This window comes from Daktulosphaira vitifoliae, unplaced genomic scaffold (assembly GCF_025091365.1).
Source record: "Daktulosphaira vitifoliae isolate Bord-2020 unplaced genomic scaffold, ASM2509136v1 Scaffold_4, whole genome shotgun sequence".
Classification (NCBI taxonomy): domain Eukaryota; kingdom Metazoa; phylum Arthropoda; class Insecta; order Hemiptera; family Phylloxeridae; genus Daktulosphaira; species Daktulosphaira vitifoliae.
Genome location: NW_026099575.1, coordinates 9,604,664 through 9,632,015, shown reverse-complemented (window position 1 = coordinate 9,632,015; position 27,352 = coordinate 9,604,664). Strand labels below are relative to the sequence as shown.

Sequence of the window (27,352 nt, the reverse complement as noted above, 5' to 3'; positions counted from 1 at the left end):
TATTTTTTTTAATAACTTTGATGTTTGTTTTCACCATGAAAACAAAATAAAGTTCGATTTTTTTTTTCATATTAAAGAATATTGCATAAGCTTTAATTTAAGATACACAGTGATTTTAGGAATAATTGTGTTTAAACTATAAGAAATATAAATAATTGTTCTTAAACGCATTTGGAAATAAGGAACATGAAAATTCCATCTTTCATATCTCGTACAATCCATTATCAAACTCAAATGTTTTACCTTTGTTACTCTCATTACTTTTAAAACAACTTGATTTAACTTTATAATTGTGATTAATACAAATATTTTTTGTTTTTGATAATTTATATAACTATATACAGGGTGATTTTTTTATCATAACACACTCAATTGCAGAATAAATATAATTTAAACTTTTTTTTTTTTTTTTTGGTTATCTTTAATTACACATTATTCTTGAATTATTAAAACTATGTAATACTTTTTAAGTTCATCCCTTATGCTTTGTAAGGGTATCAACTTTGTTTTTTTAAATGGAAACACATTTTTTGAATTTAATAAAACATTTGAGTTTTTAATTTAGTAGTAAATGGTATTTGAATTTTTAATATAACTTTATTCGTTTATTGGATATAAACAATTAAAGTTTCAAATTTTTGAGTTAATATACATATATAGTACACAAGGTATTACAAATACAGGTAGCTAATTGGTTTTTTATGACATTGCTGTCACAGTCACGGATTGTTTATTATCAATTATGACTATCAATTGTTATACTTTTTATATTGTCAGTTAGTGTATTTATAAACTCACAACAATGTGCCTTACTATCATTGATAATAACAATACTGTGTACCTGCAAATATTGATGTTTTATAGATAATTTTATCTATAATTGTCATTTAGTAATGATTTCTGATTGTATTAATTTCGTAATGTATAATGAATTAAAATAATTAAGGAGTTATATAAAGAAAAGAGACTTTTTACTGTAAAATACTTTGTTGATAAATTTTTTAATTCAAAATATTAAAAATATATGATCTGGATAAATATATGTGTATTTTAAATAATATTAAAAATTTCTAATTTATTTATGATTGTGGAGGCTTAAAATTCATACAATATTTAGGAAAAGTCACAAACATTATTTTATAGTTTACTTTATTAAAATATACATAAAAATTTGACGAATTCACCGTCAAAATTAAATTCTTTAAAATCTAGAATAGTATGTGCCTGTTGCTTGTTTGATGTTTTTAATGTGGGTGGTGTAGGTAGGGCTGACACGCAGGACCGCTGCATGTTTTGGCCGTCCCCAAAGCTCATCGTTTTGGTATATAAGTAACCGCATTACGGCGCCCCACAAACTTAACCGGTGTCATCATAACACGACCGATCGTAACGCAAGCTAAACCTCATCAAAACTTCAAGAATTTGGCCAATAAGGTTCTTATTAAGAGGTAAGTTTTGCCAATATATATATATACTATTAAAACAATTTCATGAGTTTAGTGAAGCACTTTATTATCCTGGTAATTTTCAATTATTTATCTAATATTTAAACACTGTCTGTTAATTTAAGCACATAGTGTTACCATGTAGCAACTAAGGTTGTTATTTGTATATTTTTTTACGAACGGAACTTTTAGCAGTTCAATGAACTTTTTTCTTTAAACAACATATTTATTAGTAAACAAATATTTACTGAATAACCATAACAAAAATGATTAGTTATTGTCATTTATACTTTTTTGGACATAAAATAATGTTTATTTAATCGAAATGATCTTAAAATTTATGTTTTTTCTAAATTTATATAAGTAATTCTTGGGATAAATTTAGTTTTTATGTTACGAATTTTTTTTTTTATATACCATCGTACCAGACAACTTCATAAGTGAAGTAATTATCATAGGGTTGCATGTAAAAATTAAATAATTTTTATAATTAATTTGTTATTATTAATTAAGTGAAAGACAACAGTTGTGTATAACTTTATGATTGATCTTTAACGAACTAAATTTTACTTAGCATAAATAAAATTGAAATTATAATCCAAATAATATTAGGATTTTAAAGTAACATTATATCTAAGTATAAAATGAATTTAGTATGAAGAATCGTTAATGTAATATTTATTTTAAAATACATTTCAGAAAATTTAAAGATATTAAAATTAATAATATTTATAAAAAAAATATTTAGTTTTCAGGTACTCTTTGTTAGTAATAATGTTAAATTTAATGCTTTAAAAGATATTTTCATTTTTCTTAGTTAATAATTCCTGTAGCAATAAATATTTCATTGAAACATTGTATGCATTTTAAATTCTAGGTGAAGTTATTATGCTAGTTATTTTCATAAGTTTAAATAAAAATTCAATCTTTACACGTTTTTCTACCATATTATTACAAAATATGAATATACATTTATTATTTTATTGTTAAATATAATTATTGTTATTTAAATTTGAAATAAAATTTATTTTTTATTAGTAACAGATTGTATGCGTGATATTTAGATAGTATTATAGTGAAAAATTCCTTTATTTTAATAAGTTAAAAAATAAAACGTTAAAGATTTAATGAAAGTTGCTTTTTCTAATTAAGTAGAGGCTATACTTTTATACATTTTTAACTAAAACCATTAAACATTTTTTTTTGAGAAATTCTTGATTTTTTTTTTATATTTATATAATAACAATAATGATGTTTTTATTTGTACTTTATAAAGTATTATAAGTACTATTCAATGTAGTATTAAATGAACTAGTTATTCCTAAAATAATTAAATCTTGTATATTATCAGTCTAGAGTATATATGATGTTAAAGAGAACTTTCATAAATCCATAACGCAGAATGTTTTGATTTTTAACTAAATGTACCAATTTTATTTTTATTATGATAATGACAATAATTGTCTGTTTAAACTGTTTTACTACTATCGCAGAATAATATGGGTGTAAACGTTTGTAATTTTATAACTATTTTCAGTACTATATTTGTGGCAAAAATATATTTATTTAAACATTTTAGCATTTTCTACATTAAATAAAAAGCTCATTTATAGATAATATAAATGTTTGAATTTCGAAGTTATTGATTTAATAAAAGTTATAAAATTCAGTTAACGTAAAAAAGTTACTTATTTTATTTTATGTTTGTGTTTCAGTAGAACAGGAAGTCGCTAAAAGATGTAAATTTCAAAATGTATTTTTTATTGCCTCCGAGTTCTTTTTCTTTATTGAAACTGCATAACAAGAACTTAATAAACATTAATAAACTATTCGGTACCTCCATTCGAATAGTTTTTAAAATATTTGAAAATGCCCATCACTAATTTTTTTTATTATTAATTGTATCCTATTTATAATCGTAGTACCCTGAATAAAACAGTTTTAAACAATCTTATTTAGTCGTTAGTGTTATTAAAGCAGCAAAACTATAAATCTGACTGTAATTTTACATAAGACCAATGTTTTAAAAAATTTAATTTGACATATTTTTTTTTACGAAACATTTTGTTGTAAAATGATTATTTTGAGAATAAGAATGATTTATATTAAAAAAATGAATTTTAGCAAATTATTTTTTTATTTTATTTTTTTGAGCAAGTAAAAATAATTTTAGAAAATTTTTGTGAATATAATTTTAGAAGAAAATATTAAAATCTATTTTAATTTTACTATTATTTATATTCTATATATTGTTACGCTAAGTGTTCAATGATTAACCGACTAATGAAAATAGTTCATATAATTTTTAAACAGGAGCAGTATTTATTGTTGTCGCCACTTTTACAAACGTAAAAATTTAAAACGCGCTGTCCTCTTTATCGGTGTTATGCCTTTATATGACAAAAGAGCAGGTAATGCTAGACTAAGAACAGTATACAAGGTATTAAGTGTAAAATGAGACTTTAGTATTTACGAATACTTCTGTGCGCATAGAACAAACCTTTCCGATAAAACTGAAAATATATCATTAGTCATCGGAAAAAAGAACTGCTTTTTAATTTTCAACCCATATTTATCAGTTTTTACCAACGACTCACAAACTAAAAATAAATAAAATGGTACATTTTACTGTTATTAATTGTATAATAATTTATTTTAAGTATTCGTTAATTATCTTCTTATTATAATTAAGTGTACTTAATAAAAATTTTAGTTAGAACTAATCGAATATTTTTTGAAACCATTCGCTAGCCCATTCGAATAGTTTTAAAAACTATTCAATAGTTTATTCGAATATTTATAAAAACTATTCGATAGTTTATGCTAAAAACACACTATTCGGTTGTATAAAAACAATTCGAATAGTATTCAATAGTTTTATAAAACTATCGAATACTATTCGATAGTTTAAAATATTCGAAAATGCCCTAAATCACTAATTAATACGTTTGTATTGTAAAATATAAATTTAACCATTTTTCGAAGTCAAACTTCTTCTTNTTATAAAACTATCGAATACTATTCGATAGTTTAAAATATTCGAAAATGCCCTAAATCACTAATTAATACGTTTGTATTGTAAATTATAAATTTAACCATTTTTCGAAGTCAAACTTCTTCTTTTTTTTTTTTAACAAAATTAGTATCTTAATCTGCCTTCTGCTTAAACCCGTTCTGAGAAATATCCTGTATACACGATTTTAAGGTCCACCAATGAGTATCGGTAGTACTATTATGTTTTTTAACAAAATAGTAATAAATATGTGGTTGTAGGCGAAAGAGGTAGTTCATCGTAGTTTAGTATTCAACTCAGTTTTGTACGTTTTATCGTAATTGCAAACGTTTATATTTATTATGCTGAAAACGAAACACGTTTTAAGTTTTTTCTTGGATCGTTAGTGACGAAGTGGTAACTGTGAAATTAAAAAAAAAAATACTTGACTGTTACGTATTCTCGAGTACTGCGGTATTATTGGGAATTATTGTCATATGATAAAAATAATTATCTGTTTTCCAAGCTTAACATGGTACAGAGGATGGTGGCCCTCCTGCTCGTGTTAGGGAGTCAAAGGTGGATTTTGGCTAGGCCAATGATGGACGGGACGGGTCTTACACCAGACAATGAGAAAATCAAAAGAAAATTCTCGTTGGCATCCTGGGGATCGAACCCTACTTCAATTGCACCGAAACGTACGTTTCTACCCACTAAGCCAGGCCGACCCCTAAATAATTGTCGTGACTTGATCATAACATGTGTTATGAATAATATCGTCTGAACTAAGNATCCTGGGGATCGAACCCTACTTCAATTGCACCGAAACGTACGTTTCTACCCACTAAGCCAGGCCGACCCCTAAATAATTGTCACATGATATATCGATTTAATTGTCGTGACTTGATCATAACATGTGTTATGAATAATATCGTCTGAACTAACAACAGTTGCCGTTGACGATTGACGATAGAATTCTCTTTGTTATGTGTCACATAATATGAACTTGATTGTTTTCGGTGGTGTGGGCACCGTAGTCGCTAAAGCAAATTTCTGAATTGAAAGCTGAAAAAGACCAATTGGCGCCCGTCAGTCGCCAGTGTTAAATGCTAACAATTTTATTATATTTGCTCTTAGACGAATTATAACGCTCTCGCAGTTACACGGCTCTATTCATTTCATGCTTACTGGACATGGCTGCCGTCGGCTTTACGCTCAACATATTTCTCTATACATAGTTGCGAAATGGACAAACGCTAATGCTTTGCTATTAATAACATAGTTTGTACTTTGTCTAAGGTTCTCGTTGAATCTGAAGCTTTTAAAACATAAATTCTCTTTTGATATAAATTTAATTACTTTATTAATACCATAGCGGTTAGTGAGAATAGTTGTTTTTTTATAAGTATATTTTATTTATTTTCCATATCGATATTGTATTTATTGATATTTTATTATGTAATTTAAATGTTGCTTCTTACAGTTATTGGCAAGTCTTGTCCCGAGTCCCCAAACAAATAAAATTGTAAATAATAACTATAAATTATTAGAGATACGTAAAGTACAATACTTAGCAATTAAAATTTAAAACTTGCTCTTGAAGTTAACCGACGGAAGGTTAAAATTAAGGTTGTACACTAACGTAGTATTGTTCAATAAAATATTCTGTAGGTACTCTTTTTAGATTGTTCATTATACAAATATGTACTGTTGCAATTTTAATATTCACTTATTGGCGATATATTTCGTTCGGATGTTTTTCTTTTGTGCCTTTGAGTACTTCATAATCGTCTATGGAGGAGATGGATCAAAAAACGGCAAGAAATATTCATGCCTCGTGTATCAAATGAATACTTCAGTTAAAACGACATAATATACTTGGTTTTTTATAGTGTAAGCTACGAATGATCCCCAATGTATTCAATGCTGTTTGAATGAAAATTCTTTTATTTACAACTGTTCGATCGTTCGGAATACATTAATGACGAGCCATTTTTTGTTATGCAAACGATGTATGAAGTCGCTTAAAATAGCTGTTAACTAATCCGACAGCAAGCTACTGTGTTCGTATCTCAGTCAATTTTCTGATCTCAAACCATTCTATAGACGACATTAGTATGACATTCAAAACCCACAACAACATTCACGTGGGTTTAAATAAAACTATTCATCTTATTCTAAATAGAAGATCAATATGACTTGACGAGATTAACCACAAACTATCCATTGCTATAAATAAGTTATTTTCGTTTTACGCTTGATGTCAATATAACAACACTCGGACAAAAGATTCCGCCTATAATTAAAAATGAATTCAAGTAGATTAACGGTTACGGTTGACTTCTTTATTCAAAATTTCTATTTAGTAATATATTATTAAATAAATGACAATTGAATAATTGATATTGATTGGATAGTCTGTACATATCCGATTTTTTGTTGGTTAATAATGTATTACGTAAAATAACATTCACATATGCAGTTACTAAGGATTTTAGTTTGAGTAAGTTAAGACGTACTTTTGTGGTTATGTATATCGAAGTAAATAATAATTATAATAAATAAAATTGATTAGGCTAGGGTAAAAAATATCTAAAAGCAATCGAGTATAAAATATACTCAAATACATTTTCAAGTATGTTTACCGCGAATGATTAAAATATATTTTATAAACATCTTTGAAACGACGAAATATATCAGAATGAATTAATGTGATCATACTGTTATTTATATATTATCAACGATTTTTTTTTCGGCAGTAACAATGCCTAAGCCAAAAAAATTCTAAAAAATTATTATTGTCACGTCATTATGTACATCAATATTAGATAACAGGAGTTTTAAATTAATTTAAAAATTCTGTTTTTCGAGTTAACTTGAGTTAAGCTTACCTTGACATTTTACAATTTTTCGGAGTTGAACTATATTTATTAGGTTTATTTCATAAAAGAACATCTATAGTGCATCATAAGTTAGCTATTCTTCCACTGTTCTCCAAAAACATTTTCGTTACGCTTTTAAATGGAGTTAAAAAGTTTTCAAAAACTTTGTATTATTCCCAAAAATATTATCGAGTAAACCGCTTTATATTCAAGTTCCGTACGTAGCTCTTTAACCAATTCATTTAATAATATTATTTTTAAAGAACTAATAAAAAATATATTTACTTGAACTAGGAAATTGTTTTTTGCAAATACGTAAATCGTCCGTTACCATAATAAGTGTTGTATTTTTTAAAATATTATTAAATTAAGCGAATCAAAAATATTTTGTAACTATGGTATATGTTGACTTTATTATTAACGAACATTATTTTGAGTTGTAAAATTAAATTTTTGTAATTTAAAAATGTGTAATTGAATTTTTTTTTTTATGTTAATATTTATGCTCAGATTCCTATGATTTATCAAAAAAAAATCTGAGTGTTTAGGTCAAGTGATAAAAATTGTTAAAAATATGTTCTATGTAACAACCGTAAACCAATTTTTTTTTTTATAATATTACATCAAACGTTTAGAAAATATAGTAAATTCAAAATTGCACTCGTAAGGGCGACACGTTCATTTCAATAAAACATTTTAATAATCTAAAATTGAGTCTAAAGAAGATATGTCTATTATGATTATACAAATAGCCTAAAATTACATGGTGTTGTATTAAAGGATAAGTTACAACAATTTTTTATTACATGTAAAATAAGTTATTTTTTATTTATTTGTTAAGTCTAAAAGATAAAATTTTGTTAAAAGTTTTAAATTTTCAATCACAGAACAAATAATATTGTTTTTTTAGTTTATAGGGTTTATTTGCAAAAAAATTATTTTGTTGCATTTCTTAAAAAATTGACAAATTTTATTTATCTTCCTTTATGCGCAACTGAGGATTTAAATTGAAATCCATTAACATTTTTAAAAATTCATTTTACTTGAGCCGCTAAAAATATCGATTGTGTTCTCCATTTATCCAAAAGGTTTACACTTCGGAATTATGCGAGACAAGGATTAAATGTCGGAACATTAATTTAAAATGTTATCTTAATGTGTAGAGATTTAATGTTTTACTCTTATGTACATAACGTATATTGCTTTATTTTACAACGTTTCTTAATTACCTTACTCTATGCGCATAATTTTTTGCTATATAAATAATCTGGAGACAAAAAATAATACGAGTGAAACTAATTACTGACTTCATAAGGTACTATATATTATGTACTATATAATCAATATTAGATAGATATTTAAAAAACTGTATTAAAAATGTTAAGAATTGGAACAGTTTTGTGGTTTTTATGTTAACAACTTAAAATGTATTTATATATTTTATTATAAAAATTGATCACTCGTGGGTAATATTAGTTAAGATTAAAAATATTGTTAATATAGATTTAATTTAAAATTTATATATTTCACTGTGGCGAAAAAGTAAAAATTAATAACATGTAAATTCATGATATACTATGTTACATTTTTTGAGTAAATTTATTAAATTTATTAAATTTATACTAAATTTAAATAAATACTAAAAATATAAGTAAACAGAAGTCGTTTTTGTTTTAATTACACCTAGCCCGTATTACAGTAATAACTTTTAAATTTATTATTATTTTAAGAGCTTGTCTTATACACCTATGGGTAGTTTTTCGCCGTTTTATGGGTGCAAAAATACTTTTTTAGTTCGTATAATACCCTCATGGCGTACTGTAAATTGCTTATCTCATGTATTATTATTTTATTCCACTCCCTGATAGAATTGTTTATAAAATAATGTTATAACATTATTTTTTAAAATTGCTATCTGGGCTTATACCCGTACATTAATCCGAAACCAATGGCCCGCAACCAAAGCGAAACACCTGCTTTGCCAATAGATACCAGGGTTGTTACGTTTTAAACACTGCTTGTTAAAACTGTTTTAAGCGTGTGTTTAAAACACTAATAATGTCAAAATTTACATTGGTCTTATGGGACGTTTTCAATTATTATTATTTAAACTTTTTTATTTTTTATTATTGTTGTACAGTTTTTTTTTTTAATATGTTTTTTAACAACCCTGATTGATACATTTTTGGGCTTATTATTATGTCGTCGCACTCTTAATGAGTACGACGACCTTTAATGTAGTTGAGATCTTTGGGTTTATAATTTTGTTGTACAAAACAGCGTCGTGTGAATGTTTAGAAATGATTATTTAATAACTGTGAAAAAATTTGTTATCAAATATATTGTATTTAAACAATGATTGAATCATTTTCCAATTGTAGCTTTTGATCTATAAAACATAACTGAGTAGATCAGGCCATTATATTTATTTTAAGAGATAAATTCAAATAATTATTTAAGTTCTTTAAAGTTTAAAGAATATAATTTTTTTTTATAATTTTAATTTATTAATCAAGATGAAATAAAATTGATAGTTTTTAAAGATAGATAATACGACAAGAATTGCTTTTATAAAATTGGTCTATAGCTTTCAAAATTCTTGTTTATATATGATAATTGATTTTTTGTTACGCATAGTATCTAATGGGCTAACTTGGGGTGGTGTTTAAAACTTAGAACAATTAAATATAAATTATTATTTTATCCGTATCAATTTACATCACTAGTAAAAATGTTTACAAGTATTGTTAAGAGACACAAAATATTTATTCACAATAATTATGTGATTAAGAAATGCGTAAAATAAATGGAATCATGAGACATATTAAGACCCGATGTCTAGAATATCATTAAAATAAAATTTTATTACTTATCGCATCCATTAAAATATTTCGTAGTGAATATTTCATGTAGTCTTCAAAACTATCATTTTAAATTAGAAATCGAAACCTAACATTTTTTTTATACGTTAAATAATAAAGAAATTATAATCGAATATTATATTGTTTATAAAATGGAACAAAATCTTGTAAAAAAAAAAATTGGAGACGTCAATTATAGATTTAGCACTTGACCTCGTCATAATTATACAGACTATACCTTCAACATTTGAGTAACGCAAGACAACTTTTATTTATTCAATGAAACGATTTGTTAAATCTAAAGTATTTTAAGTTAAATAAAACCAGAATAATTGTATAACATTACTGGTAGTTTTACTTATATGTATATATATATATATAGTTTAGTTAGTAAGCAAATATTGTACATTTTATTTTATATATTTCATAACATTATTAAATAACTAAATTAATAAAATTATTAACAGAAAAATAAAAATATTGAAGAAATAATTGCATAATTATTTTAAATGATTTTATATTTACACATAAATAGTATATATTTAAACATATTTATTTAAATTGAAAAATCAAATATAAAAAACACTTTTTTTTTTTTTTTTTTAATAATATTCTCATGGAATATTATTATTTTTTACTTCTATATGTATTATAATGGAGGATAATTCATTTGGCCTTGACCATTAATTAATTAGTATTGTATATTATAGGGTAGATACCATGGCTTATGGCATCATCTTACTTGACATTGTATTCAAATTGTATGCTTTACCAGTACAATATCGGCATAATTGGGTTTCAAGTTCGCTATTTATAATTCTAGTAAAATAATTATATATTATACTACTATAATAATATCTTAGTATAATTTATGTAAACTTTTGAAAATTACTCCTAAAATCTACCCTTAGAAACAATATTTTCTTACAGTAAACTTTATATTTACTGATCTTTAAAAATAAAATTTAGTTTGTACATTTTTATGAAAAATTCGTTATTTTATGAAAAAATAGAGAGAATCTTAAAAAATCATACTGTATGTATCAATTATGGATAAAACACTTATTTACCTAAAAACTAATGTATATTTTAAAGTTTTGTAAAGAAAAATTTTATTCTAAAATCTCACAATAATATGTAGTTAAATAATTTTTATTTTATCCCTTTAAGGATAAAAACCTAAACTTGAACTATTTAAATGGAAACCACTACTTATGGTTTGATTTTATAAGATACTAGATTCGTAGAAAAAAATGTTTTTAACAATTAAGTTCTTATAATTTTTTTAAACCGTTTGCGTTTTAAAATTGATGAATGATTTGGATTTGAAGTAGAAATTCATTATTAATTTGGTTCTTATAACACCGGAGACAACATCTGTTTCAATGAGTAAATTATTATAAGTATTTATTCTTTCTATCGTTAATGATAGATATGATAACATGAATCGTCAATAAAAACTTGTGTATGTGAAGAAGAAATGACGACAACTGTATGCTCAAATGCAAATTATCATTATAAAATCTGTCAAAAATCGTTCAATGCCTAACAAGCAATACCACATGAACCTGTAAAAAACATAAGAACATGATTTTTGAAATTCATTTCACATCATATCATTAAACTAAATGTAGTGGTTTCCACTAAATAAAATTAAAGTATTCTAACCCTGACGGTATGAAAAAATATTTAACTACATATTATTGTAGTTTTTTAATGAAACAATACTTTTGTTTCTGATCATTTTAAATTGTTGATTATATAGAGTAGACCAGATCTAACTAACTATTCATATTGCTAATAATCTACATAACATTTTATACTATGTTTTTTAATCAATTTTTACAATATAGGATTTTACTTTAAATATTTATTTTGTTATTTTCCCAATTACAAAATATATTTCAAAAATTAATATTTTTTTAAAAATTTGAAATAATTTTATAGATAATTTAAAAAAAAAATTGATACCAAAAACTTATTTTAATTCAATAGTTACGTTTTTTTTAACATTTTGAGACTTGTTAAATTTTGACTTTTTTATCGTATCAAACGTTAGTTCACATATGTAAAAGTCGGAGGATGTAAATATTATCTTTTTACGATATTTACTGGCTACAGTACGCAATTTTCTATCCATGAAATCAAATAGTAACGTTCGAATGAGCATCTGTTATTACGAAAAATAATAAAATATATTGTAAAAATTGGTTAAAACAAAAAAAAAAAAGGATAAAGTGTTACGCAGATCTTAAGTTTTATGATATATATATATATATATGAAGTAAGATATGTGGAAATCAATAACTGACATGATCAATGACGTTGCGCACATAATTCACTAGTATAAATACTAAAGCTGGTAGCGTTTGGATCGTGAGCGTTGAATGTTTATATACTTAAAGATAACTCTCAATAAAAAATGAATCATTAATGTATTTATATTAATGAAATGAATTGAATGTCAAATTAAATAATACAAATTATCCAAAGCTTACGAAATAATTAACACACGAAAAAGAACATTTATTATTCAGTTTACATAATTAAAATGATAAAAATCTGACGCTACGTGTATTCATTGAATGAGCTAACTAAAAATAAAGTATTTATTATCTTTGTGTTTTTTTAAACGTATAATTGATTTGAAAGTAACAACATGTCTGATAGAGTAATTAATATAATAATATAAAAAACCTGCGTATTCAAGGCTAATGAATTAAGTATATAAATAAGTATACTATAAACAGCTGTCGTTTTTTTTTAAGTTTACTATTGTTTGATAGATTACCGTATGGTTTTTAAAACTATTAGTTTAGTTCTAAGATAATAAAAAATTAAAATAAAAGAAAAAATTATTAGTTTATTTTTCGTTCTTGTTACTATTTATAACGTTAATACTATTAATATTATGTTCAATATACAATTAATTGGATTTATGAAATCTTTTAATTTCTTTATTTTTTAAGCATTAAATTACTCTACAATTACAAATATTACCCGTACAAAAATACTTGTACTAATATACTATTTATTTATTTATTTCTATTATCTATAACACGTAAACGCAATATGGAAAATATATGATATATAAGTCAATAAACCCTTTGTCAACGACTGCAAAGTTAAGATAGAAGTTTTCAGACTTATAGATACACAAATTCAAAATGGTTGTCAAAAATAAAAAACTGTCCAAAATAAAAATACAAAGAAGACATACTTAATTTGATCAATAAAAAAATTTGGATATCTCATCTTATATGAACTATAGACTTAACTATTCAAAAGGAGAGATAATAAATACTTGATATTAAAATTTACGCATGAGCTAAGATTTAACCCGGACAACTTTATTGAAAAATCTAATCGTCCCACGCAACGAGGTCTACTGATTCTATCAGTAACGAGACTTTTTTTTATTGATTTTAACATCCAGATAATAACACACTTTAAACATATGAATCAACAGTATCGTATAATATCCGAGTTATTTTTAATATTCTAAAAAACGAAAAAACTTTCCGTAAGACGTCAAACTTGGTCTTATGAAGTAAGTATTTTTAAAGTCGTTGCTAACTTATACGTGAGCTTGTACTGGAAAATGGAAAATGGGGAAAGCGGTAGTTTGGTAGAAGCAATAGAGCTTGTACAATAGTCTAATCATAAATGTCCAGCGTGGCAGACAAATAAAAGTCGCGTGCCTTTTGTATGCTATGCGCCGTATGCCATTCCGATAAATCAAATTTATGATTTTATTTTCATCATCAGCTCATACGGAAACAATTGACTGGAGTAGCTTGTTTGTAGTAAAATATTATAGTATTATAAATTCAATTTCTGTATTATGAAATTTAGTGTAACAATGTGGTTACATTGTATAATAAAACTATGTACACATACATTTAGAGTATCATGTATTTTTGGTTTTATTTTGGGCATCATTATTTTTTTTATGACCACTTAGTAAAACATAGCTTCTTTGTGCTGACCATCGCTTGTAAAAAAATTTCCCATTGTTGAATGTCTATTAAACTACAAGTTTTAAGAGTTTTCATAACATTTGAAAACTTAATAGATCTTAGAAAAAGTTTTACTATAATATAAATTTACTTATTAAGATGACATTACAAATAGGATATGTTTTCATTGATGTTTTATAGTAAAATTTTATGACTGAAAATAAATGATTATAATCATTAATAATTATTAAATGGCTATTTAAAAGTACGTGTAAAAAAATAAAATAATGAATATTGTGAATATTTAAAATTATAGTATTATCACTAAAAATAATATGCATTGGCCAATTAGATGAATTCTTGTTTAAAAAAATAACTGGCGTCCACTATATCATATCCGCCCATCATACATAATAAATTGATAAAACAATAGAATTCGTTGACCATCTAAAACACTACTAAGTTTTGACGGAAATTAAATTAATAGGATTTTATTGACCTAGATATGAAGAAAATAAGTATTGACTGGATTAAAGTAAAACAAATTTGGTTCGAAATTGAGAATATTCTGATAACCCGCGTTTTGCGGTTGTGACGTCATAGAATTTGTAATGGTATTTCAAATTATTGACCATTTTTGTCACTGCGGATTCATCATATGTTTTTCTGGTGTGTTTATAGTCAGAAAAAAGTTAATTAAATTAAATATTCTTTAGAAAAACACGCCTGTTGCCTTTTTATAGCTATACACATTAGAAAAGTAAGATGAATGGTCGGCTGAAGAAGTATCATTAAACTACAATATCATGTAGTGTATATAAGACTTGAAATGTTCAACTTGAACTTAGCGTTCATATGAGGATTAAGTGGTTTTTCTTCATACTTTACTATGTTAAAACCACCGTTAAAAAAGAATCACGAGTGGAATTTTACCCAAAACCAAGCAGAAATATACTTGTGTAGTTACACACATAATACAACTATAATTATATCGTTTTGATAACGTCGCCGTGTCACGTATGAACCGCCATTCCACGTAACAATTCAAACTCAACATATTTCTTTTATCACCAGAATTATTTACTTGAAGTCTCATTCAACTAATATTTTCACAGCTTGGCAATACTCGGTATAGTTTAATATGCTTAAATAAAGATATATCCAATGAGACTACTAAATAGTCAAAAAAATAGCTGCTTCACTTAATTTCGAGCAAATTACTACAATCCTTAACTCATAACTAAATAATAATTATTATTCATTGTTACCAGGTATTTAATATTTTATTAAAACCCAATAAGATAAAAATCGGAGTATTATTTCAGAATATGGCGTAAAAAATACCATTATTTCAATATTAAATAAACAACAAACGATGTCAAACAATATAAGAACAACAGTGATTTCCCTATGGTACGTGGACGACGTTACAAGTGTGATTGAAAGATTTATATACATATATAATGATATATAAAAGGACTTTGATATATTGGCACTTTCGATTAATGTTTTTCTCGGAGATCTTGTAATGAAATTTTATTTAGCATTATCAGTACAAAACGTATCTTATCCGCTTGGATAACAAAATGTATTAGTACCAACATTTAGATGTTGTAGTAATAAATCTTAACCATAGATTAATACGGTTGTTCCTTTCAAATTACAGGCGTTAATGTCATAACAAATTGTCATTACACTGACAGTTATCATTGATATTGTCTCAAAAATTATTTCAAAAACTTCTGAAATTAATTTAGTCTAAATACTTAGAAATAAAAAAATAAACCTGTTTAAATTACACAGTATTTTGGGTTCGAAAGAACGATAGCGCTTTTTTAATTGCCACTAAATTCAACTAGATTCGATTCAAAAAAGCTATTGTACAAACATTATTATTTTTGAAATATCTGTTTAAAACTATACTTCATCAAAATCAAGCCAAGTTCTCCAATGTTGTTTTGACACAAGTATTAATATTCATATGCCCCTAATTAATAAAACTTCTATAAAATTTTACTTCGATTAAATCTCATTTTTAATTTTTATTATACGTATAAAGTTTGTTAGAAACTAATGGTATACTAAAAGTCAATCTGTTCATGTCATTATATAAACTTTTGTAATCAGATGCTCTGACGCAGACTACTTGAATTATTCGGACGTTGAATCATCAATTCGGCAGCTACGTTATCTCGATGTGGTTGAAAACATCGCTTATGTATTATGTATTTGTAAGTTTGTATAAGAAATTAACATAACTTATTATAAAAAGCTAATCGTATACAGTGAAAAAACAATGTGAATGATTTTTTACTTAAATTATGTTTGGTTTAATTAAAACTCGAGGGATAAAATCTTAATGAGGTTTTTATATTTTTTAAAGTTTTAGTTTCAGTTATTCTTTCAAAATAAATAACATTTATATCTTTTAATGAAATAACGATGTTCTTACTTTTATTCTATAAAAAAGAAACGAGATAAAAATGTACTTTGTCTAAAATACTTGTTTTAATGTGATTAATACAGTTTTTACTGACGATTCTACCCACCCACTTAAATAATATTGTTTGATAATTGCTGTAATTAATTGATAAACCTTTTGATTGAATGATTTCGTTTTTATTTTTAATTATAATTTTTTTACTCATAAATAGGCTGAGAAAAAATGGCAACAGTTATAAAAAAAACACATCATAGTAACATCAATACCTTCTTAGCTTAGCATCAAAGCTAAAGATTAATCAATTTACTCTGCTCAGTTCATATATAGTTTTAATTAAGATTATTTTATTATTACCACATTTTGAAATATATGGGATTATGATTGAATAATGACTTTATATATATATATATTTGTTCACAATCCTTCTGGAAGAGAAATTGAAAAAAACTAAGGTCGCCGCCCTTGGATACAAAAATACATTTAGTCCAACGATTATTGATAGATTCCATAATTTTGGGGTTTAATAAATTGTGTCACGATAACAGTACCACTATTTATTTGTTACATAAATAGTTAATAACATTAATTTTAATTATAATCCATTTTTCAGAAGATAATTGATTTATTAGCTTTTATATGATAAAATATAGTAAAATTCAAATTTATCAATTTATAAATTTAATTGATTTTGATACTATTATAACTAAAAGAAAAGATAAATCAAGTAATTCTATCGCCGAGAGAATTTCTTAAAATAATATAAAAAACTTAAATAGAGACGAGAATATCTAATTAAAAGAACTAAATCTTACGAATACAAATGGAATCAAAACGATTTTCTATAGAAATTACAGATAATAGATTATTACAGAGTAGAATTAACTTGAGTAGAGTATAAATATTTTTCAAAGATTATATATGATGATACCGAGTGTTTTACTGATATAAATATGTAACATAGAGAGTATTTTTTTACGTGTTTGATTGATTTAATTGAAAACTGACTTTTTCTATGATTCTTTAGCTATCACGATTTCTAAATTATTATTATAATTATTGAAATAGCTTTTAATGGCAATTGTAGAAGGTAAAAACTAGCAAAAAATTCGACATCAGCAGCCTATCGGCTGTTCTTAATCATAATGTGTTGTAACACAAAAGGAAGGTGTAGAGTAGTGTACGACAATGATGAAGAGTCTGCTGCTTGGGTATTCAGGTACGCGTGATCATACAGAGGTTGCAGTGCTCGGCTGACACTCCGGATTAGCTGTTGGTGTCGAAAGGCCGTTGATATATAAAGGGAATAGGGGTAAAACCTAGGTACAATAAAAAAAAATAAAGAACATAATAATTTTTATGTTTTCTTGTATATTATAAAAAAATTTAATCGTGTATAGGTGTTACGTGATTTAAAATTGATGAAAACTACCCACGTTTGTTTATTGAGCCAAAACTTCTGTTTAAAAATAAACGATTTTTTTATTATTTAAATAAAAATAGACAATATTACATTGAAAAAATTTGGTAAAATCTTTAAATGCATTTTCAAAATACATCCAATAAATTTTTTGTTAAATGAGTCATAGTTTTTTTTCATTAATAAAAAAATATTTTTTATTGAACAAAAATATTATTTGATACATATTGTTTAAAAATTTATTGAATTTACCTAGGAGTTTTTCAGTTTACCATTTTTTTATACTATTGACAATAGGAAATGATTGGTAGAAATATAAGTATAATATACAGGGTGTTCAGTAAGTTAGGAAACAGTTAAATTGTTACAAACAATGAGTACAATAGAAATTCGTTTCCTTATTTACTGAACACTCTGTATATAAATGTAGTAGTATAGAAGATGTTAAAACTCAAGTATATAATATGTGGTTTTAATGACATTTTATTTTAAGATTTACTAGAAAAATTATCGTTCTTTATATTTGTTGTGTAGTAAGTTTTTTATGTTACTAATGCAGACATAAATATTCATAAAAAAATGACTGAGATAACATAATTATGGAAAATGTCGTTTAAGGTTATTCTAAAATTATATTTTAATGTGCTTTGAAAGTTTTAAGAATTTATTACATTCTGACAAGTACAGAAGTTTCTATCAACCAAACCTTAGATTCAATGATAAACAATTTATGTAGATAAATATTTGGGAAATTTAAAAATACTTACATAATAACTATCCCTATAAGCTTAATTTTTAAATCAAATATACATTGTTTGGTATCTTTTTTTTTAAATAATACATCATCATAATAAATATTTTTGTGAATTTATTATATACTTTATTTTTACCTTAGATTATGAATAATTATGAATAAATACGTACATGCTTAATTATTTTAATAAAATATTAGATAAAATTAATTAATGATTATTAAAATATTTTAGGTTAAAAACCCATATAAAATTCAATTGATCATATAAAAATGAAAACTGTAACAGTTACTACATTTACAGTGCTACTAATATCTGCTGTTGTACTATCCGCACCCACTTATTCGGACTATGAAAGTAAGTATTCAAACATTATTTTAATTTATTATGAAAACTTATAGCATCATATTTTTTATACTAACAACATACAATTTGTTGCGAATAAAAAATAATATAATAATTATATTAATTGTTATATAACACTTATGTTATATTATTTTTTAGAGTGTTAAGTTATCGTTACAGGGATTTATGTTATAAAAGATTAAATAACTAGGCAATATACGATTTTAATAAAACGATATAAAAAATTATTGAGAATTTAATACAGAGAATGTAAACAGAAAAAGTAAAACTGAAATGTTGAGATGATTAAGACTTACAGTTTTCGAAAAAAAATAGTTTCCAAACCTCTTAGTTTTAGAGACATTAAATAAAACTACAACAGCAATAAGTAGTTTTATTTAACTTATATTCGCTGTTAAATAGTAAAAAGCATTTTAATGAAAGTAATGAACAAAAGTTATGTAAATAGTAATATAGCGTATCGATTAGCTTACAGTATTACAAGAAAAAATATGACCAAAGAGACCCTAAGATGAAAGACTGTTTTTAATTATACATTCTTTGATATTTATGTTTCTGGGGTTCATTTTTTATTTATTATACGGAGTGTTTCTGATTTAACTCTTTTAAATTATAACTTTTGATCTAATTATCATTTCATTGAAATTTTTTTAAAAAGTAATTATTACCTTATTAGACTTCATTCAAAGCCCATATTTTCTAAATAGTTTCTTATAATAATGAATGTTAAAATAAAATAAATTTATTTGATTTATAATAGTAATTTTTTAGATTATTTCTAACAAAAAAATTTTAATTAGTCGAAAACAATTTAGGACAAGTAATCATTGAGTTACAAGTATTTTATACTATGAGTGGGTGTATTACGCGATGTTAATATAGGCTGCACTCTCTTGTACTTCATACTAGTCAATGTATTATTATGCTTACAACTCAATGAGTACTTGCCCTAAAATTTTTTTTGACATATGTAAATTTTTTGTAATAAAAGGACTAATAATTAATATAAAAATATATCTTTTGTTAAAGTTTTTTAGTATTAGTAATAAATAAAACAAATTATGTTTTTAATGTAGTTTAAGAAAACAATTTTTTTTTTTTATTGAAGTTATAGCTTTATAAAAAGCTATAAGCTGTTAGATTAGAAACACTCTGTACGTATAGTATAAAACAAAATTGCATCGTTTTGTTAAATCAATGTTGATAAAATATTCAATTCTAAAACTATAAAACTCAAATGAGAATTATAAGCTGTTTTCAAGTTTTTACGTATAGCGATTTAACTTGTTTACAAGTCTATTTAAAAGTTCCTTATTCTTACAATTCAGTGTAATAATTTTGCCTTCATTCTGTATCACTTATAAGAATTTTCAATCGCAATTGAATCAATATTTTTATGATGGAAGTAAATTAAAAATATAAATGGAAATAATAGCTGGTTAATTGAAATAAATTCTTACTCTATTGTTATAATAGGGAAAATATACATGATTTTAAAACTCAAATACCATGATTGAATACATTATAAGACCTCAATGTACTTTTATTTTTATTTTTTTTAATCGTGAGATTGTACCCCTGACCTGAATAACTTTCTTTGCCGCACGTTTTTTGTACGCGTTTATTGTGATCTGAGATTTTTTTGAACGGCTCCTTGAACACCTTGAGCCACTCGTCATTTGAAATATCACTTTTGTTTTCTGCTTTTGAAAAACTATTCCTGAATATTGATAACAACAACAATGTTGTTATGTTTTTTAACAGTAAGTGGCATCACGTTACAGAATAGATATTCTTTTTAACTCTTTTTCTTTTGCCACTTCACAAGCAATAAATATTGTGATTGTCTCAAATTGCTTTGCATATAAAAAATATAAAAAATAGGCTATGTTAATGGTTATATTAATCAGTTAAAACCGAATAATATATTTAAAATCATTTCAGATGCGAGAGAACTATATGACCTACTGGTGCAAAGAGAGTTATTAGATTCGATTACTAATCCTCTAGTGGAAGCTGCTGCAGCCCAACACCGTATGGTCCGTAAAAACCAAAGATCGCCTTCTTTAAGGCTAAGGTTTGGTCGTCGAAGTGATCCGGCGCTTTATCAGGTATCTAATAAATTCTGCTATTAATATACTAAACCAATTGTTCTGATAGCGGTCATTCATCCTACCACGACCCTTATAATGGACGTGTTGTGTCGCTTTATTATAAGGCGAAAAGTAATGTTCCCATGTAATGCTAGATTTTGTTACTTGTTCACTTCTATATTACCCTACTTTATTAAGTTTTATTTCATGATAACACGGAAATACATCACTCGATAACTCTTATTTGCTCTGCGCCGTCAAATAAACATTATTCTTTCACGCGTTTTATGTATTTTTAAATAAAACTCTATTGTATTTTTACAAACGTCTGTTAGATATTACATAAATTTCAATTACCACATCTATCAATTAATAAATTACCGCTTGGGTCAATAAAATCAAGAAATTAAACAGTAGACTACATTTGAGGTAATTTGATGGTCTGTAGAGTTATTCCCTTTACAACTATTATTAAATTTATTATTTTGTTTTGTCTTAATAAAACATAATTAATTTTTTTCATACATCAAACCGCAAAAAATATAACACATAACCCACTTGAGAAGATAAAAGTTTGAAGTATATGAAAAATAAAGCTAAGTAAGGGAATTAACTTGTTTAATAAGTCTCAGAGTAATACCAAGGTTTTAATATTTTTTATTAACAAATATACTCTCAGGAGACATTAACAGAACAGTTCGGTCGTAAAATATGTATTTCAATTGGCTTAACTTATGAAATTGCTATACTTACTACGTTAATAAAAATTTCTCTTTAGGTATAACGTTTAAATCGGAAAACAACAACCTTTAAATTACTTAAGGGGGAATAACGAAAATTCATTTTATTTTTTTACTACACAATAATTTATAAGTTTGCAAAAATGAGTCTGGAGTATTTTTTAATTATTGAATCACAAGTTATGTAATTCTTTGCCATTATTTTTGGGTTTTAAATAATTTTGATTTTAATCTGTTGACAATCGCTGAATAGCTCGGTTATAAGGGAAACATATAACCAAAAAAATTTTCAAGAAAATTTAACACTGTAATTTTGTTTATAAGTAGTATTTTATGACTTTTATGCATAGCTGCATCAACTGAGGTAAGAGGGCTTTGATCTTTTCAGTTAATGAATTAGCCCTTTAGAAATATTGAACGTTCAACGTTTTGAACATGAATAATGTTATTCATTTTCAAAACAAATTATTTTTTAGAATGGAGAGTAAATACAATTAGCCTCACGGTGTTAACAATATTAATTGATTTTTCTTTTGAATATTTAGAATTTGTCTTTAATAATTTTGTGTGTTATTACCACCTCCTCAAGCCATCATCTCCTTGATGACAATTTTTCGAATGTCTGATGTTTACATGTGAATTGTATCTTAATTGAATATTCTAAGTACCTAGTGTGTAAATTTGAAAAAATATTTCATTTTTGAGCGCCCGGAAAACTATACACGTAACAACGTATCAAATTTCAACAGTTATGAATTAAATAACGACTCGAATTTCGAGTACAAGTTATACTAATTCAATGAGAATAGCACATGTACGCAACATAATATCTAGTAAATTAATTTTGAAAAATAATTATCAGTACGACTACTTAACACGTAATCACGTTGGCCGCGTAACTATATGTAACATGACTGAAAAACCAATTTTGATGGCATTCATGTACACTTTCAAATTGCAGTCCGTTATTACTGTTTAAATTAAACAGAGCGAAATGCAATGTTTTATTTTTGCTTGATCCAATAGTTATTTATAGGTACAGTTTGGTAATAAACCATTTCGTTAAGTGTTCCGCTTCTGTTGGCGTCGTTGTCGTGACGTCTATCACCGTACCTACAAACTCCGACCACCGGTTTTGTTATTGGTCACCGCGTTTTCTCGACGAAAATCTCATTACACCGAATAAAGTCGATGTCCTCCGGTCGTTCATCATGTGAAAACACATTCACAGAGACGCGCGTGAAAAACGAGACAACGTCGTTAGTAAATGAAAAGTCGTTTTTTTTCCCCATTCTGTCGATGATAAAAAAAAAGATAAAGTTGTGAGGGCGCAGAGTATCCGTATAGAACGTATTAAATGAACCGTATTGAAATAATACTAGTGTAATCAAATAACACAATAATATAACGTGTGTACTTATGTTGTTAAAATACAACCAATGCGGCGTGAGTGTTGTAAACTAACGGTTTATGCACGATTAGTTTAAAACACAGTTTTGTATTAAGTGTTTTATTTGAACGTAGTGTTTCTTTGTAGCCTACGCACTGCGGCCGTGTGAAGAACATTTTTATATTATTTTCTAGTGCGGCGCAAAACCGTTTTCTATCGATGCCCATAATGTACACAAACGAATCATTACAATAATAATAATAATATTTCATAACAGCACTGTGTGTGCGTATGGTAATCCGTTGTACCTGTGCGGATGTACACACGCGGATCACTCACGAAAACACCATCATGTGTCATTTTTTTCATGCTTCCGTTAACATCGGTTATGCAGCCTTTGTTCGCGAACGTGTGAAAATCTATTTTCTTTGCCTAAATTACTTTTGGAAATTTGAATTTTAGTTGGACGCGCCATCACACTATCTGTTGCAGCATCAAAAACAACACTTTTTATACCTATCGCAACTGACAAATTCACCATAGTGTTGCTACACTTGAGGCACACTGGTCGTACATGAATAGATAAATAATTCATGTAAAATTATGTCTCAGCTATTTTTCGAGTGAATTTTGTTAGTTGGACTTTAACGTTGTATTAGAAATCTAATTTAAATCGCCAACCTTTTTTGATCAAAAGCTATGCATTGCTTTTGAGAAATTTATATATTTTTTACTTAATATAAGCGCAATTATTGAAAATTCTTAGAAATTTAAAATTGAATAAAAGTAGTCTATTGCATTTATTTGTCTATTTGTAAAATGCGAATCAGAACTATTATTAAATATTGAAAGTACAGTTTGAACTGTAAAAGTTATTTTGTCATGCATGTTGCAAGTGATAACAATGTATAATTTTAAACTAGTCATTTCTGTTTACTTATCACATAAGTTATTTAAGAAAAATACTTGGCTGGCTTATAATCTAAAAAACACCACGCTTTCACTTTTATTCACACTTCTTGAAGTACACTTCTAAGTGAAATAATATTGCTATAAATACAGTTTTAAAGTTCAAGACTATGACGGTTCAATCATCAATACAATGATCTTTTTTGTTGTACCATAAAACTTTCATAGTAATGACTATTTGATTACCAGTGTCAATTTTTACTCCAGTAATCGTTACTTGAAATGATATTATTTTAACATTTTAACAATTGAATCATTTTTGAAAAATTGTATAATTATAATGTAAAAAATAGGTTATTAAATTAATAACCTGTGTATTTATACCAAATTAATTATTCTTTAAGCGCGCTATTATTACTTTAATATAATAAAAAAAAAACGCTCGTATCAATAATTACATGTTATTTTTATTGTTTATATTTGGTTTATCATAATGTGAATTTTAATGAGTTAGTGGTGTTTTCGATAAAAGCTTACTTACTGCATATGTCACAAGTTACTGATGAATTTGTTATCCATTGTGAATACATATCGGTTTTGACAAGTAAGCCTATTTCAATAAAATATTTTCAAACTAACTTTTGTCTTGCACTCGTGACTATCATGTAAAACTTTTCACAAAACTTAACCATAATCAATACCATTGAGTATGACAATTGTCAGTATATATAAAACTTACTGTAAATTCTATTTGCAATAGGATATTCCGTACAGTTTTTAGCTTCGATACGAAGCTGATAATGTATTAATTTTACTATGAAGTTTTTTTTTTTATTTTTTATTTTTTTGTGTCTGTTACTACTTTTTTTCAGCTCTCACCGAACCGATTTATTTCGACGATACGTCAAAAGATCACAAATCGTATCTAGTCGAATAAATTACCCTCAAAAATTGAAAATTTTCCCTCGTTTTCCGTAAAAGGGGGAAATTTCCAACTTATAAATCATAAAACTAGTAATCAGGATATTAATAAGGAAATAGGAGATCATGTAGCTTTTGGAATATCTACCAATTTTTTTAAATTAAACACTATACATATTTGCATCGAAGCGTTTTTTATGATAGTGATTTTAATTAATTTACTTGATCCAACTATGCCACGTCCCCACTGTGTTGGGTTTTTTTGATTTCAATAATAAATTCATTTACTTTTCGTAAGTTTTTGTAGTTTTCACTTAAAACAATAGTTTGTTTGCTAAAATTAATATTTGCTAGAAAAGAAAGATCAAAAATATGTCATAGAGTAATCTTCTAATATTTAAATTAATTTTAATAAACAACAGCATAGTTTGTGTTGTATATGTGTAATAACACAATATACTTTCTTATTGTTTTGTGAAAATTAATTTTTAAACCTATTAACAATGAAAAACGAGTAGATTTGGTAAATTTGACAAGGATAGTTTTGAGCTTATGGAAAACACAAAAGTATGTTACGATAAATAGGTTTTAGATTGAGTATTTTGATAACTCTGCTTTACTTTACAAAAATAGTATGACTAGTGGACAATAAACAATGTAATTATGATTTTCTTTTGAAAGTAATGTAATCTACCAAGTCGTACGTAAAATCCAATACTACTCAGTTGTCATATAATATTTGATATAACATTTGTCTTTCTAGTTATAAGGTTTGTACGTTTCATAAGAGTAATTTTAATTTCGTTGAGGAAACGCCTATAAAATAAAATATTATACCATCTCATTTAATTCTGTAACACCATAAGTAGCAAAAATATACACATTTTTTTTTATATAAAAAAGTTGATCAAAAAGTAAATTTAATATATTAAAACTATTTAAACTAATTTCGACGGCATATATGCGATATAGAGCAAAAGTAATTTACGAAAACTGTTGAAGTAAACTTCCAACAAATATTGTTTTAAAAATAATTAAATATATATTTTTTTTCTTAGAATTAGTATTTTAGTCCATCAAGGTAAAACCATACTCATTTATACGCATAATCTATTATTCATTAACTATTTTTTATCATAAATAATTTCGCTGTTGTAGTTTTAGCCCGTTTAATCAAATTCAATAAGTTAAGTACTACTTATTAACGTTAAATTGTTTTTGTATCTATTGTCAAAGGCCTTATGAAACAGTGTAGGTGTAACTTCTCAATAATAATTATAACTAGGCTTCTGAGAATATTTACTGCATACATTTTATTGGAATTTAAAAGATGTATTTATTTTTTTTATGGTAAGCAACCTATATATTTGTTATTAATCAAAAAATCTCATAAGAACTACTATTATATAAATTATATGAACAATTTAAATCAAATATAATTTAAAATAATTAAAAATCATTAAACTATAAATAAATAATTAAAAATATAAGTTTAAATATACAACTAAAATATATAAATTTTGATTAAGTTTTAATTAATACGATTTTACGTGTTGTAGAGAATTTAATGAACTAATTTTCTGTTACATTATCTCAGTATGTATTCTAATAAAATTCAGCTAAATTAAAATGAATTAATTAATTCTAAACCTTTATTTACTATAATTGCTTAATATATAAATGATATATCTTTACACATTGATTTTTTTTTTTAAGTAATATGTTTTTTCATGAAATTTAATATTTTTTCAGCATCAGCTAAAATTTGTTTTCGATTTTTATATTATAATATTTATACTAAAATTTTGGTAATAAATACTAAAATAACTTCTCAAAAGTATTAAATATTTGTATTTATTTGATTTATGTTTCAGAATGCCTTTTCAGAAGAGAATCACAACGACGCTGAAGTTAATTAAAAGAAACTCCTAGTTAAAAAAAAAAATTATATTTCCATCTGTTTATGCTTAAATTAATATTCCATTATATTGTTGGGTTATATCATACTTATTATCATTGCTTTATGATGTTAGAGTTATCTCCAATCTTTGTATTTATTTACAAATTTCAATTATTTTGAGATGTAAGTTAATATAACTAAAAATACCTAGTACACATTCAAGTTTATGAAAGATGTTTGAAATTTTGTTAACAGTACCATAAACATAGCGTGTACGATTTT

General features: G+C 25.4%; 1 protein-coding gene across 1 annotated transcript; it reads left to right on the top strand.

Moving 5' to 3' along the window:
- The first annotated feature begins 1,316 nt into the window (after positions 1-1,316).
- Positions 1,317-27,352, top strand: LOC126905469 (short neuropeptide F-like). Its single transcript, XM_050685193.1, has 4 exons — positions 1,317-1,448; positions 18,986-19,108; positions 21,062-21,228; positions 27,045-27,352. Exons 2-4 carry the CDS (start codon positions 19,024-19,026, stop codon positions 27,087-27,089), a joined length of 297 nt encoding a protein of 98 aa, XP_050541150.1. The 5' UTR covers positions 1,317-1,448; positions 18,986-19,023; the 3' UTR covers positions 27,090-27,352.

Excerpts from the sequence above, each read along its gene's own strand:
- LOC126905469 (XM_050685193.1), top strand. The coding sequence starts at position 19,024 with ATGAAAACTGTAACAGTTACTACATTTACAGTGCTACTAATATCTGCT. Across the intron at positions 19,109-21,061 it reads CACTTATTCGGACTATGAAA|ATGCGAGAGAACTATATGAC; the intron begins GTAAGTATTCAA and ends AAATCATTTCAG. Across the intron at positions 21,229-27,044 it reads GTGATCCGGCGCTTTATCAG|AATGCCTTTTCAGAAGAGAA; the intron begins GTATCTAATAAA and ends TTTATGTTTCAG.